The sequence below is a fragment of the Cygnus olor genome, chromosome 4 (genome assembly GCF_009769625.2).
Source record: "Cygnus olor isolate bCygOlo1 chromosome 4, bCygOlo1.pri.v2, whole genome shotgun sequence".
NCBI classification, from domain to species: Eukaryota; Metazoa; Chordata; class Aves; order Anseriformes; family Anatidae; genus Cygnus; species Cygnus olor.
This window is the reverse complement of record NC_049172.1, coordinates 15,723,763-15,741,214: the sequence shown is the minus strand read 5'-3', so window position 1 is coordinate 15,741,214 and position 17,452 is coordinate 15,723,763. Positions and strand designations below refer to the sequence as shown.

General features: G+C 40.1%; 1 protein-coding gene and 1 long non-coding RNA gene across 4 annotated transcripts in view; one reads left to right on the top strand and one right to left on the bottom strand.

Annotated features, from left to right (window-relative positions):
• The window catches only part of LOC121069393, a 29,660-nt gene that overhangs the window by 11,997 nt on the left and 211 nt on the right, over positions 1-17,452 (top strand). The window contains exon 3 of the long non-coding RNA XR_005819396.1: positions 15,753-15,845. This is a non-coding gene — a long non-coding RNA (uncharacterized LOC121069393). The remainder of the gene's footprint in view (positions 1-15,752; positions 15,846-17,452) is intronic.
• On the bottom strand, positions 5,837-17,151 carry NAAA (N-acylethanolamine acid amidase). Of its 3 annotated transcripts, none has more exons than XM_040555540.1 (11): positions 16,759-17,146; positions 16,270-16,434; positions 14,746-14,872; positions 13,877-13,967; positions 11,700-11,776; positions 10,169-10,341; positions 9,273-9,335; positions 8,615-8,681; positions 8,035-8,063; positions 7,002-7,083; positions 5,876-6,190 (listed from the first exon to the last, which is right to left on the bottom strand). In XM_040555540.1, exons 1-10 carry the CDS (start codon positions 16,965-16,967, stop codon positions 7,008-7,010), a joined length of 1,077 nt encoding a protein of 358 aa, XP_040411474.1. In that variant the 5' UTR covers positions 16,968-17,146; the 3' UTR covers positions 5,876-6,190; positions 7,002-7,007. The 3 variants fall into 3 exon arrangements, 2 of the variants coding, with proteins under 2 accessions (XP_040411474.1, XP_040411475.1); XM_040555541.1 differs by having other exon boundaries at positions 5,876-6,187; XR_005819394.1 differs by having other exon boundaries at positions 5,837-6,190; positions 7,002-8,681; positions 16,759-17,151.

The window sequence follows — 17,452 nt, the reverse complement described above, 5'->3', positions numbered from 1 at the left end:
TGCAGAAAGGCTAATGGAAGGAACGTGTCCAGTGTTGTATAAGGTACATGTGCACAGTGCTTGCTCAGGGGGATGATCCATGCTAAACAAAACATCAGTGCAGAAAGTTTCTACATAATAGAAATGCTGAAATTATCTTGCCCAGAATGCTGAAATGCACAAATGCATCTTCACATTAACCGGATGATTTAACAGGAATATAATTTACAATGTTCTTAACAAAATACCAGTCACTCTAGTTTTAATCTAACAACATTATTGCATATCAGTGCCAAAAATGGCCTGAAATCACTGCAAATTATGCCCAAATACACCTGGTGCTTTATGGTCTTTTTTTCATAATGCAGGTACTCAAATGGACAATTGCACAGAAAAAAAAAATAATCAGAATCTCTAGCATTTAAGGCTCTTACTTGTCACCTTCTGTACAGGGCAAATCCCACTGCAGGAAAAACAGATTTTCAAGTTCAAAAACTCTGTGTGTAGACAGATAATTTCCATACGGATTTTCACATAAAAATGTCTTTTCAAAGAGAAATACCTGAAGATCTCAACAAGTATTAGCTACCCAGAGAAGCAATGATACAAATGATTCGTTCTGTATCAACAGCTTGGTTTAGAAACAGACATCCCCAATCACCTCCACTTAGTGCGTTCTGGTATACCTGGCAGAGCAGTCTGAAACAGCATGACACGGGTTCCTTTCAAATGAAAGGCACCAGAGGACACACTCTGGCTACTAAATAGGAGCTCAGTCCACAGGAGCAGGTTCAAGCCAGGCCCAAGAAAAAACCCTGAAACATGGCTAGTGTGGACAGCTGTTCCTCCATAGTGGAGGTCAACACAGACTGCGTGCCGAGCTTCAAAACCTGATACTACCAGCCTCAAAGGAAGCCGGATGCTTCAACTTTTCAGAAGAGATGAGCACCATTAAAGATACCTTTAAAAATGGCAGCATGAGAAAAAATCCTTTTTCAGGAACTAGAACACTGCCAGATGAGTTTTAAAAACCAAAGAACATATTTTAAACGTGTGCTCAGGTACAAAGATAGGTACCTTGCTTGCCTACAGTGTGTTCAGGGGTACTACCTACGTGTTTTGATAAAACATGATCTTGGATTTCAGATCACTTTTGGAGAAACAAAATAAAACTTTTCCCCTGGGGGAAAAAAAAAAAAGGCAAAAAGCAACAACAGCAACAAAACCACAAGCATTTGTTGTTTGCACAGCCCTACTTTAAATGTGAATTTTGGCCATCTGTACAGAGGTGTAGTCTGTGTTAGCGTACCCTAGGAGCACCTGCAGAGAGCAAGCACAGGCACTAGCACTTACTTACATCTCTTATCTGGTTAACAGGTCTCTCCCAAGCAATCCCTGCAGCTGCAAACTTTTTGACTTTGCTTTTGTCCACAGATTCTTCTGAGGGCCACAGCCAGAGCAAAGTCGTGCAAAGCAATAAACCAGAGAATCCAAAGGAATGAAACCTGCTTCAAGGGTGGGATGAGTGAGGAAGAAATAGAGCTAACCCAACTGCTCAGCACCTCTGATCCTTCCTCACCCATCCCACAGTGAAATACAACCCTCCCATACCTAAAACCCTGTTTGCAAGGAAAAGTTGCAGTCTAGGAGTCCATAAGGATACAGCCTGAATGACATGATGAAGTTCAGTGGTGGCATCACCTCAAATACAGGCTGTATTAAACAACTAGCTGAGATAAAACAGTGCATTTGTGGAACAACTGTCTGCCTACTCCTTTCTCACCAAAAACACCACTGAACAAGGCATAGACTCGAGAGCTGCACATAGATACAAGCAACTAACAGATCGATAAAGCTCAGTGCCTCAGCAGAAGACCACAAACACATATTGATGCATATTCCCTGTTCAACAGTTAGCGCTGAAAGGCAGAAGAAACTTCTACAGCCATACTCCACATACACCTCCCCAGACATGGGGTAACATACTTCCTTTTGCAACACAGGCTGCTGATCTGTTTAATAGTACCCCATGATAAAATAACACATAAAACCCAGTAAAGGAAAACTTGCATAAATCCCTCTGCGTCAACAAGAAGGAAGGAAAGAAGGAAGGAAAGAGAAAAATAAAAGAAAGAAATGAAAGAAAGAAAGAAAGAGAGAGAGAGAGAGAGAGAAAGGAAACACTCCAAAACAGCAAAAACAAAAGCCTAGGTTTTTCCAGGTTTTTCCTAGTTTTTTTTCTAGTTTTTTTCCAGGCTTACTGCAAGTATTAACTCTTACAAAATGAAAAACAGTGACATCATTTTGAATCAAATTCTACACACACTGTCACATCACTGAGCTCGTCCAGATTACAGATCTGTGCAGAATTTGGGGCTCCACCTACTTGAATCAAAGGCCTGAAAGGAGCTACAAACTACTCTGCCATGCAGTTAACTCTAAAACAATGCATTTCCTAAGAAAGACGACACATTCACATGTCATATGCACAACAGAATCCCCACTAGCTTGTAAATTCTACAGACATTTGGATGACCAAGGGAAGAGATGAACAGAATCTAAAACGCAACGAGAGGATAAAACACACATACTGAACGTTTACTAGGAAGAAAACAGTGAAAGACAGAAGCAAAATTGAAACAAATTTTAAGTTCTCCTACTAGAAAAACAGCAACAGGTGATTTAAGAGCCATCAATGAATTAAAACAAATAAGAAAATAATTTTGACAAGAATAAAAATGCTCGCTAGCACCAGGGAAAGTGATGATCCTTCCTTTCCCTCCTAGAGTAAATACCCCTGTTCCACGTGTACGACAGACTAAGCTTTGCTCATAGCTGGAAACAAGACAGTGAAACTTGGTTAATTTTACACATGCACTGAACTCTGCACCTGCTCAGTTACTGCAGTGCCAAAAAGGAGAATTTCACTTAGAAAAAGTGATATATAGAAAGGACATTTCACCTCAAACTATGGGTACCGAGTAACTACTGAAGACAAAACAGTTGCAGAGAAAAGAAAAATAAAACTTACCTTGCTACCAATTTCTAGCTTAAGGATTTATTAAAATAAACACAAAAGAAGCTCTCCACTTCTTAAATATTTGTTTGTTTGCTTGTACAACCAGCATTCAGTACCCAAAGTGATTAATAATCTCTGAAGTGATTTACTTGATTACAGATTAGAAACTCCTCCTGAGATCTAAATGATCAAGTAGGTTGTTCCCTTGGGCATGCAGCAGAAATTGCCATTGCTTTCAGCACCTGCAGTACGCAACATACGCGCTGCTCTGCAACAAGCACAGACCCTTCGATTTACTTACCGCACTGTTCTGAGCAGCCTTAAGAATCCTCTCCCATGTGATGCTTAAGAAAGGTTACAGGTCTGAAACGGATTAGGATTACTGAAGAGGATTAGGAATGAGAAAGATGGTACATTGGCTTCTCTCATGTTAAAAGGACCAGTTTGTAAACAGTTTCAAGTTGCCTTTTGTTAAATGCAAATTTCTCAAAGAAAAAAGAAATAAACATTTCACCCACTCCCTATAGTGGGAGTCTATTTTTCTATAGTGAAAAATCTTTTGGGCTTTATAGCTAGGGAGTCTGGACTGCAGAAACAAAACAACGGACAAAGCAAGGATAACGTAACTTAGTTCTAGTTAATTACTTATCAATTCTAAGCCATGAAGCTGACTGGGCTTGAGAAAGCAGAAAAGCTGTTTTATTTCCCAGTCTCTAAAATGTGAACACAAAGCAGATGAAACGTCAAACAGAAGGATGACCAGTGAGCAATTCCAATAACTATGAATGATCCTTCTTTTTTTAAAGAACAAACAAACCAGATGCCACACACACAAAAAAAACACTCAAAACAACCAGTGCTACATTTATTGTTTCCTTATATATCCAGCATTGTTTTATTTAAACTGTTTAAAAACCTCTCTGTGTTTTTATCAGATTTCAATTCTTAGACAAAAGAAGCTCAACACGTTTCACAGATTAAATCATCTAGTTTGTAATATATGTCATTTAACACTTTGTTTGTATTTTTAACATGTAATTAAACTAAGACCAGAAAGTTATACATATCTTTCTGGTTAGCAAAATACACATGCCTATATCTATATAGGCATAAAGGCTTCATTTTATTGGCAGAGTGTCTGAATGTTTGTTTATAAACTGATAAAACGCAAGGCTTTCAGAAAATATTTTAAAGGAACAAAAGGAAAAAAAACAGATTACTTCAAATCTAGCTTCCCATTTAAAATTCAAAAAAATTTTTTTTCACTAATGTGTTCTGTGGCTGAGCCTTACCTGATCAGCATCTGATGAGCTGAGACAATACAGGAGTGGACAACTGTTTGCTGAATATTCATGGATACCAAATATTTACACACTCCGGATCTGTTTGTACACTTGGAAGCAAAAATATTTGATTCATTTTATAAAGGACTGAGAATCTGGGCACACCGCTGGCAGAAGATAATCAGCCTAACACTGCTGAGGTCAAGAAGACTATGCAAAATTATTCCTGTGAGGATTGTTTTGCCTTACTTGTGGGTGACAGTTACATAAGGAAAACCTGGTGGAATGAGGAGTCAGTGTCTGCTCTGTGGATTAAAGCAACGTCATCCTGGTATCTCAAAGATATTGTAACTTCCATTATTCACATCCTCTTCCAGAAAACCTCTATTTTTCAGCTTTATCAGTTCTGGTATATGACTACTAACATCATTGTACAAACTGGGTCAAGGCAAAGCTGGCAGCGCATTTATCCAGGCAGTAGAGGATGCAGGTAAGTAGGTTACAACACTTAGCCAGACTCAGCGCAAGGAGATAAAGGGACCACATCTCCAGAAGACTCACTCAGGAACAGTTTGCATAACTGGCGCACCAACACTGCGGATGGCATTGCACATATCTGGAAATGGCTCTCTCACCTAGCGCTATGATCATACCTTCTTCTCCTAGGTAAAATTTTTACAGGCACTCACCTGAATTTTGTCTGGTAAAGAACCAGACCTCTAAGCTTTATGTGAAGGTATCCATTGCTCTTGACTCCTTAAATCCTGTATTTCTGGGGTGCTTGCAAGAAGTGCCTGAATTCACAATCTGCGGTCACAGCACAACTAGACAAAACAAAACAAAAAACCACCTCTGCACTAGAAAAGTGAGTCGTAAAGTTTCTATTGAAGACAGCTTTCAAATATTAAAATGGAAAACAATCCATTTTCTAATCTCACAACTACTCCATCACAAAATTCTATCATCTATTGTGGGGAAGAAGTCTGTATCATCACATCTCCTTAAATAACTCCTGATTTCTGATGAGTAGCCACATTTCCTCACCTTACACTAAACAGACAGTCCTTAGACAGACTGAAAATCTCTGTTTATGGTCCACTACCTTATCTACTGCTATAAGTCAAGTGCTTTCCGCATCACCTGGGAACCATCTTAAGAATATATACCTCTCAGTCATCTTTCATAAGCCTAATAAAAACAGCTGAAGAACCTGTGCACTGGAGAACCATAGCTGAAGAGGAAAGATACTGCCTGCAGCGGTATTCACACAGTGTAGTCACACTCCTTTGCACTGATGCAGTAATTTTTGTCTTGAGGAAGATCTACAGAGCACATCTGGACAGGATGGCCACAGTGATGCAGCTGAACGAAGGCTGAGACAGCCTCAGGACCTGTGGCAACCCTGTTTTGTAACTCTGCCAGCTTCCCCAGCACTCAGGCCAGTTCTTGCTGGGCACTTGACCCTGCTGGGCTTACATTCACAGGCCCCATACAAGTCAGAAACAGATGATGACAGTGGTAGTATCACCACAGGTCTTCATAAATCAAGCAATCAGCTGCATATTTTTATTTAATTATGTTCAGACCTACATACCACACAAAATATATTTAGTTTTTATTTACTAGTAAGTACATGAATACAATCAAATTGCACAACTCTTTCCAAAAACAATAAAAACAATTTTTAGCCATCAACATCTGCTAGAACATGAATATAGTTAAAATAAAATCAATCTTCCTTTACAGTTCATTAACAGTATCATCTGCAACACTTCAAAGAACTAACAAGTCATTATTTCCTGAATGGTTTGCACAATTAGTAAGCCAAAACAACTGTTGTGCGTTTGAGTGTGATTTTAAAAGCTTATGCCGGTCTTGGAAAGCTTCAGCTTTTCACCGATATGGTCTGCTGAAATAAACAGATACACAGGTAAGTAAGAGAGCATAGGTTTGTATGAAGTTAAAAAGAAACAAATACTTTAGAATCTCTAAAAGAAAGTCCTGCTAAAATCTAATGTCCAATATTAACTGCTATGAATATAATACTAATAATGGTTTAAAAAACTATTCAAACTGAAATGCAATTTCTTATGGTCCTGCCAAGCCCCCCCACACAACCAGAGTTTCTTGGAATAGAAATATCTGTAACTTAATATTTTCCTTTGAACACAGTAAAGCCACCACCTGAAGCTCTGTGGGAGTTCAATCACTTTGACTTTTTCTGCAAAACCACTGGACAAAACCTTCTGAGGATGCTAATGTTCAGCTGGTTGTGAAGGGCTGTTACGAGCTAAGCTTGATCTTTCTTTGTGCCAAGTGCACCGACTTCACCTGCTACAGTTCACCACTGGCAGGGCTTCCTGTCAAAGTCAGCCACTGGAAGGCATGTGAAATATATCACAGTAGTGGAAATGGTAAAAATAATAGGTAAAACGTTCATATAGCCAACAACTACCCATAGCTCACCACACCCACCCTTTCCAATAAAGTACTTTTCCTCAAATAATCCCCAAGGGTTTTGCAAAGAAAGTCAAATACTTAACTCTTATCTCTGAATCAACTAAGGGAAGGTATTTACCCAAGGTCAATAAGCAAACCAAGGGAATCAGGAATTCAGACTAGGTCATTTGAGTGCCATTGCAGTGCTTTGCCCCTCAATGACCCTTCAGTTGAAATTTTATTTAAGTACAAGTAGCTAGGAGTACCAGCACATTACTTACACCTCTTCACTTCATAGTTCTGATCCATGTCTGGTACTTCTCTGGAAATGCAGCGCTCATTACTGTGGTATACACTGTGTTACTGGTAGGGGAAGAAGAAAACAGTCAGTGAAAAATCATTCCAAAGATGAGAAGAATAATTTATAAAACTAGCAAAGCAGCAGGACAAATTTTAGTGGAAACAAACATTCTGCTTAGGTACAGAAGTGCTAGGAAGAGAGTGAAAGAGACTGATAAAAATGATGGCTGCTGGCACAAGTTTTCAAATTTTTCTTTCCATTTAGTACAGCAAAGAAACAGTATTTCTACATTGGTTTGGGTCACTGTATTAAAAAAACAGCATTGCTAATCTTAACAGTCACACAGATATAATCTTCTCCTTTCCAAATTTCCTCACATTTATAAGAAAGAGGAGAGGAAGTCCTCATACTGACTTTGAAGAAGCCATTGCCAAGCTGTAATGTGAGTGACTGATCTAGAGAAGGTACTGGGTTCCATGTAAAAATAAAGCAAAACAGGATAACCTGCAAAGGTGCAACCTGTGGAACTATGCAGAACCATAATGTTATACTGAAATTAGTCTGTTTTAAAAAGCCAGTAAATGGTACCTAAAAGCTATGTCCCCATTTACGACTTCTTTATTTTTCACACATCAAGCAGAGCGAAATCAGAAGCACCAGAGTCTAGTGTTAACACAAATCCAACCTTTCCAAAAGTCAAAGGTACAAATGAGTTGGCAAAAAGAACTGTAGAAAGTACTGCTGTTCATGTAAGCAGTTACTTGTTTCACTACTACAAAGGAACTTCCCATTACCAGACTAAGCCTAACAAAGCACAGTTCCATGGCTAGAGAGACAGACGGAGTTCTGTGAAAGTCTTCAGCACCATGTGCACAAGCAGAAATCTACACTGGGAAACGACAAGATACTCAAACAGATGTATAGGAAATTCCTGAGGAAATTTGTGATGGCCTTTTAAGTGGCCCAAGGCATGGTAGGAGGCACTGATTGACATCTCTGAATCTAATACTTACTCATTTAAGACTGGCTTCACTGACAACACCTGTACAGAAAGTTTGAAAAGGTGTCATTTTGGTGAAAAGGGAATTAAAATGCTATTTAGAAACAGCAGTAGGATGAAGTTATAAACACAAATAATACAGAATCAAGAATTACTCTTGCTGTGTTTTATTTTTAAGTATTGGACCATTTAACAAAAGAATTAAATAAAAATTCTGAAACATACAAAATTGAAGTTCTCAAAACTAAGTGGTAAATATCACTCTTGTCTAACACTTTAGCTGCCTGCTGTAATATTTATCACTGCGCTTGAACGAGGGAACTGCATGGCGATGATGGTGATGGGATTCATCGCTTACCCTTCCAACTTGGATCGGCAGACTATTATGAAATGACTACACAGGGAGTTCAGAACCATTTTAATGCACAAACTTGTCAGCCTTAAACTCTCCAGAGGTGGCTGCATGGCACATCCTTTTCACCATGCCTTCCTTGCATAGCTTTAAAATCACTGACAACCACGTAACCACTTCTGCTTTGAAAGAGTTTCAAGTGAAAGTCTACGTGCCACAATACAGAATTTAAAAGAAATACCTGAAAGAGCGTATCAAAATTGATATTCTGCTGTCCAGTAGCATTGAGAGCTTTCATGGCTGGAGTTCTGTGGGAGAACAATGCAATATCATTAAACACAGTTTATTGTTCCAAAGGCTACAAACCACCACTGTGAAGAATTTCCTCAGTGAATGCCTTTAATTTTAAAATGCCTGTTTTGGTCTAAAATTATCCACAATTCTGTGCAACATAATCTAGACTCACACTGCTGAAGTTACTGTGTTACTACACTGTGAATTCAGACCAACCGGGAATCTGCCAGCAGCTTTTTGCAGACCACACATCCTAAAGATTGTGTGACGTCTGCAAGTCTCTCAATAGTGCCATCAAATACAGGATTTAGATTCACAGTGAAAATGTCATTTTTACTAAATTTTATACGGAAGTTTTTGATACGCAATATATCCTTGCTACTTCTCACCTTGCATGCCATTCAATGCCACACAGACTTACTTTCCTCTGACACATGTCATTGTCACTCCTTAGCTTATCTGTTCTCATTTGAGTGGCATTCCAGAAACTGAACAAACTGCCTGCTCAGCAAGCTAACCCCTGCTCAGAGAAGAAAACACCCAAGTCTCTAAGCTTTTTAAAAATGGAAGCGATATCTCACTGCAGAGGTCTAAACTAAATTTACCTTCGGTCATCAAAAGGAGGAGGGGTAGTCCAATGGTCATAATTTGTCTCCACACGAAACCACCTGTCATGTAACACACAAGAAAGCAAACAAAAGGTGCATCAGCAGGTAATTAACAAAAACCAAGAATCAGTATTTCTGTACTGCCCAAAGGAAAAAAAGTTCCCTCAAAAACCTCTTCCCTGTGTCTCTTGCAAATCCAAGAGATCCTACACATATAGGAGCCTTTACCATAAGCTACTGAACACTAATGAAAAGGAGTGATCTCTTGAACTGCTAATGGCAAAACTACTACTGACGAGGAAAAAAGTAAGATTAGACCTTTAACGAGATAATTAGAGAAAGGATTATGGGTACACACTGCAGCCTGCAGCATTCCACTTGGAGTACACAGAGCCAACAGGCCATCTGGCTGTTGCCAAGCCAGCACTTACTGACTGACAGCAATCATTAAGTTCCATTTTGTCACTGCAGGGCAACTATTAAGGATCTCCTTCATTTATCAAGCAGCTGATTTCACAAAAATCATAGAAACAATTATTTTTGAGCCTTCAACCCTTCTACCATGCTGTGCGAAAACTAACTTGGGAGCACTGAATTTAATCATGCAATACTTGGCAGACAACCAGGATGTGCCCTCAAATCTTGTCTCCTTTGAAATCTATCTAAAAAATGAATACATACAGATGCTTTTTTGATGCTCTGGACTGCCCCAATCTGACAAGGTGGTGTGATGCCTTCCCAGGAAGGGACCGGCGTTCCTTTCTGAGGCTCCCAAGCTTTCCCTTCTCAACACTGGTAAGAGATGGGCCTGGATCTCTGAAGAAAGCTGTCCCACCATCCTTGCCTATCACTTAAGAGGGAGCATGAAAAAACAAAACATTTTGTGTACTTACGCTCCACTTAAAGGATCAAGAGGCCAGAGGTCAGCTGGCCCTCTTCTATTCCTCGTTATGACCATGCCTTCTTTGGGTGATACACCTCCTACAATATAGTAAACTTCAGCGATGATGGGAATGCCAGCTAGTCTGAGAACAGCTGACTGAAAGTCCTCTGCTCTGCTCAGGGTCTAGTGCAAAAAGGAGAGCACAATGAAACAAAATTCACAAAGCACAGTCAAGCACAAAGTAAGCACTGGGACACCTGAAAAAGCACAACAGTCGCAGCTTTATTGCAAACTGCAATCAACTATAAGGTGCTATTTGAAAATACTTCTTTGAAAGCACTTCTGTGATTTTAGCTTGTGATTTTAGCACAGGAACATGAAATGAGTGACTAGCAACAGACCTCATTAATCCCAGCTTTGCAAATACACAAAGTAAATATACATATATATATATACATGTGTACACATATGTACACACACACATGTATATGGTGAAAAAAGATGAAAAATCTGCCATTAAAGAGATAAAGGCATGTCCACACTCTGCCAGTTCAATCCTCAAAGTCTTTCAACTTGCAAAACGGGACAGAAATGGGATGAGCAGAAAAAAAAAAACACACTGCATCCTTGTCTTGCCTTTAGTTTAAGAGGATTTTGGTAACAATGGAGAAGCACTGGCATTGCTCACAGCAAGCCTTCCTTTTCTTGCTATAACCACATGACTAACTTAGTATGAACTGGTAACTCAACCACAGCCAGTGAAGCTACTGTTTACAGGCATAGGGCCACAGTCTACTGAAGTACTTCTTTAAAAATAAGTGCTGTGCAGGAACTAAAGCTGAATATGGAGAACAAACATAAAACAAAATTGCTCTCAGTTGTTTTAAACAATTAATTATTTCTTACAGCAACACTGCAGCTAGTAGTAGGCAAGTCACAGCCTCAGCTCACATCTCAAACTCAAAAAATGTCAACAATGAGGTCTCCAGTAAACATTCCAGTTCTTCAGGGAGGTTTTTAATTACAAAAGATATAATTCATGTTTGCTATAATTCATGAATTGGAGAAGCAGCAAACCTGTTTTATCTTAGAAGTTATACTAACACAACCCTCATAAAAAGTGCTATACAAAACACCAGTCTAACTCCTGCCAATCACCAGTAAGCTCTCTGTCTTTAATATGGGAACATATCAAATGTAATAAAACAACTACGGGTTCATATGTTTACTATCTGATAGTACAGCTGCTCAATTTGCTAGATTACTATATCCCTCACAGCTAGCTGAGATCCTCCCTTGGAAGGAAGTCTTTGCACAGATACTCATAGATTTTTGGCAGTGATCAGAGATCGTCCCCCTGAAGGGCTGGAATTGCCTTTATCAAACACGTTGCTGATGATTTGGGGATAATACCTATCTGCCCGTATAAAATACAATCTTAACAATTTATTGAATTTTCTGTGAAAAAAGTCAAATTTACTAGGAGTCTGTAAATTGAAATGACATCACTGAAATCTGAGAATATAACGTAGTGCACTTACATCTCGGACAAGCCAGCTGACAGGGTAATTTCGATTCAGAAAAGCAGCTATTGCATTTTCCCACCAGCTACCACCCGCTGGAAAAAAAAAGAAAAAAAACTATTGCACATACATGTTACTTACACTCTGTAAAATCTATCCTCCTTGTCTTCCTTTCTTCTCCAGGTCCCATCTCTAGCTCTGCAATCTTACCCTCTACTAGTTAAAAACTCTTAATCTGTAGATTAAAAGATTTACAGCAACAGAATTCTCAACCAGTCTGAAAGGTTTCAGTCAGGAAACATGCTCAGAAGTTAAAGATCTCTGTTTCAGTGCCACTGTCAGTACTTTAGGACTCCCTTTCTTTCAGCCTATAGTGATTCCAGCAACAGCTTCAACAATTTCACTTCCAAGAATCCAACAAAGAGCTACAGAGAGATCACGCTGCTGCGAAGGGCCACAGTAAACAGAACATCTGTTTACTGTGCTCTTTGCTTAACTTAGAACAGAAGTTCTCAGGCAAATCACTGTAGGAACCATAATGTGAACGAGAAGCAGAGGATCCAATATCGGCATTAACGAAAGTGAAAAAGGTAGTTAGCTCTTTAGAGAAAATATGCAGTACCTCTCAGAACTTGCAAGTGCTAGCACTTTAAATCAAAAACTCAGTATTGATAATTTACTAGCTTCTCAATTTTTCATCATTTTTTATTCATAGCTGAATGCTGAGCACAGAAGAGTCAAAGGTTACCCTAACAGGAAGAAGCACTTTGCAACATACATTGCAAAAAAGACTGCAGGTCTATTGATATTTGTTAGTCTACATCTGTCAGCTCAAATATTAGCATAAATCATCTCATTGTTCATCTTACTGAACTCTTACAACAAGAAGAATTACACTGAAATCTTAAAGTAGCTAAAAAGGGGAAAAAAAAAAAAGAGGTAGTAATAGTGATTGTGTGTTTCTGGGGAAAATTAGGAGAACCAAGAAAAACAGAAGGACAACTTTATACTTATTTTTATGCCCAAACAAGAAAAAGGCAACAGAAATAATGTCTGTTATTTGAGAGACCTTCACCCTAATTTAAAGTCATCTCCCTTTCCAGCCAGAGTGCAAAAGTTTATTTCCCCAAATTTTATTTCAGTTGTATGGTGACAGATAGACAAGCAAGCAGTCAGTAACAACTGATTTACAGGAGTGCAGCATGTGTTGAGTGAATTACTATTGTCTATAGTAAAAAAGCAACTGAAACAAAGGCATGCAGGTGGATGACAGCACATCAGCTCCTGACGGACAAGAGGGGCCCATCTCACACAAACATTTGCAGCGCTTGATTCCTGAGATACATTAGAGAGAACAGAACAGCACTGGTTTTGTCCCCAGGTTATGCCCATTCAGACTTTGGTCTTCAAGACTTTCTAAATCAAGCCTTTTGCAAAGATTCAATACATTTAAGACTCTATGTCCTAGATGATTTTAGTACAAATTAAGAGCATTTTGCACCTCTCAGTATTGGCCCAAGATGATCCAGTTTTGAAAGGATTAAATAATTATACTAGCATCAGAAGCAGGCTTTTAAAAAATATGAATATAAACTATGGAAAGAATCTAGAGAATCTTAATATTGCAAGAAAGCAATATTAACAAAGGAAGCAGGAATCAAAAGGCACATGTGCTCCACACCAGAGTCCCTAATTACGGAGATAATGAATATGTATATAATTCTCTCAGTCTTACTCTTCTCTTCTGATCCTTTCATTCAAGCTGTCTTATGGCGACAGAGAAAAACGGGATATAGGGAAAGGAAGAGAGAACTAGGAAAGTGACAGTTTATTTGCTATACAAGGCTCCCTTTTTGTTTCAGCATCAACTCTGTCATCTCTCATTGTGTCTCTCGGACAGATCACAAGATTTTTCTCTTACTGCCTCCTCCTTCTCCTCCGTCTCCTCTGACACTTTTCAAGCTCAGATGACACTGCTGATAAACAAATGCCTCTCTCCTCAGTAGCAGCCAAAAACTGGCAGCATGTGTGCTTTCATCTCCTGAGGGCCAGAGAAGTCATTCAGTTTCATCTCCTTTCTGGCAGACCTAACAGTATTTTTCCCTCTTGGAGAACGTGACAGAAGAGCTGGAAGAGGCAACAACCAACTGAAATAGTATACATGATATCAAGTGTGGAAGACTGATTTTTTTTACCTCGTTCATCACCAGAGACTGTGAACTTGTGTGGACTTTGTCCAGTCCATAAGCCTACGTAACCAAGAAATGTGGTTCCTTGATATGCTATCTGAAACCAGGAAACATACAGTATTTTAGCATTCTGGAACTAAGCACTTTTTGAAATATAAGAAACATTCCAAAACAGCATCCTGTATTTTTTCCTGTGACTTTCATATATTGTTTTGGAAATCCCTTTAAAACCCTTTGCCTTAAATTATAGTAAACCTTGCAAAGTAAATGATAAAAAGACTCAGGGGACCACAATACACTGCATTTCATTTGTTAATGATCACCAACTGCTACAAAAATTTTGCTCAAGTTAGCAAGGGACCAAGTAAGAAACAAAGAATTCTGTATTTGCAAAAAGGACAAATGAATATTGAGAAAATGAAACTAACGAGGACTGCACTAGCAACTAGTTCATTTTAGACAATATTCATCTAAAACATACACATTGGTCAATAAAATTAACAAGGCCTTAGAAAAGGGCCAAAAAATTGGTCCCTGCCAAAACTGATCTCTTTTCTACATTCTGTAGTATTTCCTTTTTTTTAATGCCTTGGCATTTTCTTCTTTTACCATCTCCTTCCAAATAATGATCTTGACGCAATAGATTACACTGTTTTATTTGTTCCAGTTTTTCACCACTAACTGGATGTCCAGAAAACAAAAAAAACAGCACTCATCCAACATTCCTAGAAAGAGGGACTGTGGTGCTCTGATAATTCAGTAAACTTGGGTTGGGAACCATATTCCCAGATTAAATGCTGCTGCCTGTGCAGCTGTACAACCACACACCATTGCTTCACAGAATACCACCCAGCCACACCAACCACAGTTCGTACCTGTCCGCTTTTTATAAACTGCACATCAATTGTAATTTTACTTAATATATCTACAAAGTCATAATCCAGGTTCCGACCATGGTAAATGTTTCCTTTTTCATCCTGAGCAACAATACTAGTACAGAACCTTAAAAAAAAAAAAAAGAAAAAAAGGAGAAAATTATTTTTGAAATATAAGACAACATTATGACAACACTTTCAACATTACGGTCTAGTTGAACTAGCACAGCACTTCAGGAGTAACTGAGTTTATTTTCTTCTAAGTACTTTACACATGGAAGCATACAAATAAGAGCTCACGTTACGTCATTAACGCTTGCAATTCACAACCTGAAAGAATAGTCTCACCTTATACTTTTTCATATAATTTCACACAGCCTTTACTTTCAATTTAAAGGAAAAAGAAAAGTACGAGAAAGTTTGACAGTGTCCTGTACAAGTCATGCACAATATCCACAAGGTAAAGACTTTCCAGAGAGCCTGGCATACAAAACTGTACAACATTTAACTTACGACATCCCACCTGACTTAGAAAGTCAAAATCCCTGCTACTGTCTGTATCAGGTCAGATATAACAGACCAAGCAGGAATCACGATTTCCACTTAGGAAAATTTCATTATTTCAAAACTTAGTTTTTCTAAATCAAGATGAAAAGCCAACATCAAAAAATGTCCACAAAGTATCAGTTTGAAACTTTTTTTACTTCCTTTATTTATTTATTTATTTATTTTTACTAATTATAGATTGTTTCATTTCTATCTGGACCCTGATTATATTTTGATTACAGTTAGATTAAATGTTCAAACAAAATCTTTTCAGTTGGGAAACTGATTACTTTCAAAGCGTTGACCATTTCAACAGCAGTCTAACTTCTCTGGGACAGGAAGTGTGCTGAAACTCATTTTTCAGTAATAGTTTCACTTTCATGGAAACAATTTTTAGTAAGTATGTTGTTCAAGAAGTATGCTGTTGCACAATGATCTTAGATATATGTTTCATCACTTAGGTTGCCCTGTGTGGAATCGAGAGTCAGATTCAATGACCCACATGGATCCCTTCCAACTCAGGATACTCCATAATTCTGTAATTGAATTAGCAGGTAATTCACAACTTATTATCTCTGGAGTTGTAAGTTTGTCATCCCAGTGATGCACAGCACTGTCTGTTAAAATTGTAAAGGTAAAGAAAAGTTGCAGACTGGTAGTTTGCTCCTGGTTGCTGTGCATTCTTGAGCATCGTTAGAGCCGAGAAACTTAAAATTTCATAGGTCTTACGGGGGCTCAGGATGATGAGCATGCTCTGTGAAATATGAAGAACTAGCATTTAAAAGACTATTTTATTGGGTATGCTGCTCTGTGCCTCATTCAAATCAGCATGCAAACTGCCTCCCAGCTGAACATCAGAAATAGTATCAGATCGAACTGCGTGATTTATCTGCCATATCTTTATCTGCCTTGTCAGATACTAAGCTAAAATGAATCCGTGTCCACGTCCATCAGATTCTATTACTCTCAGTCACTTACGCAGTGGATTCATAGGCGAAGTTAAGCAGAACTCCGTCGCCCAAACTGATTCCCAGGGCTCTGCACAGCCCCAGGATTTCCCCTGCGAAGGGCTGTGGCATGAAGGACTCCAGCTCTGCTGCAATTGGCTGAATAACTTCGTGGACCCATTTTGGCACAGTTTCACTGCAAAACACGCTCAAGGCATTAGCTACCTATTAGCTGAGAAAGAGACAAAAAGGTTTGCAACTTATGCTCCACTGCGTGCCTGTCCCAAACTGGGACCAGCCGTGCCGGTTGACACCGACCACTTAGCACCCTCGCCCCGCATCCCAGCCCTCGCTACACCTCATCGCTTTTCTACACATCCCTCGAGCACCCTGCACAACCCAGCCATAAGCCACAGCCCAGGCGATTTTGGGACAATTCAGAGCCCTTCAGCCCCTGCACAGCTGTCCCCGCCACCCCACCCCGTCCCAAGGAGGGTCCCCCCCGCCGCCCCACACTCACTCGATGACCCGGGCGACGGCGGCGCGCAGGAAGGCGGGCTCGAAGTGCCGCAGCACCGGCAGCCACCGCTCCTCGGCGGGGCTGTCCAGGCTCACGTTGCACAGCAGCGGGGCCGCCCCGAGGCCGGCTGCCGCCGCCGTCCCGCACAGCACCACCACCACCGCCAGCAGCCCCCACAGCCGGGAGCCCCACGCCGCTGCCCACCCCATGCTGCTGGAAGCGGCCGCAGCGGCCCCCGCCGCGCCCGCAGCCCCACGCCCCCGAAGGGCGGCTCAGGGGGAAGGGCCACGATATGGCGGCGGCGCCGCGAGCCCCAAGGAGCCTCGCCTCAGGGCAGAAGGCGGCCGGCTGCGGCCTCGCCTCTCCCGCCCCGAGCTTCCCCACAGGCAGCAAACAGGTAAAGGAGAGGTTAGTGCCTGTGTTTCGTTTCCCCTAGCGTTGGTTGATAAATACCTGAAAGAGTGTCTACACCCTCGGTTTTAAAAGGAGGGTAGAGGGGAAACTCGAGAAAGGGAGCACAGCTTGTGAAATTGGCTCTTGGGCACATTGTGAAACTGGGCACAACTCCTCCTGCCACATATATACCCGGCAAACTGTGCACAGCTGTTCAGCGAAGAGAGAATAGTGCAAGGGGGTTTCCTACAAATGTATATGGCATTCCTACTGTTCTCCCCTACCTGTGGTCTCCAGACCC

Coding starts and splice junctions, on each gene's coding strand:
- NAAA (XM_040555540.1), bottom strand. CDS start 16,967: ATGGGGTGGGCAGCGGCGTGGGGCTCCCGGCTGTGGGGGCTGCTGGCG. Junction 9,336..10,168: donor CTTGATCCTTTAAGTGGAGC/GTAAGTACACAA, acceptor GTTACATGACAG/GTGGTTTCGTGTGGAGACAA. Junction 8,682..9,272: donor CCTCCTTTTGATGACCGAAG/GTAAATTTAGTT, acceptor GTTCTCCCACAG/AACTCCAGCCATGAAAGCTC.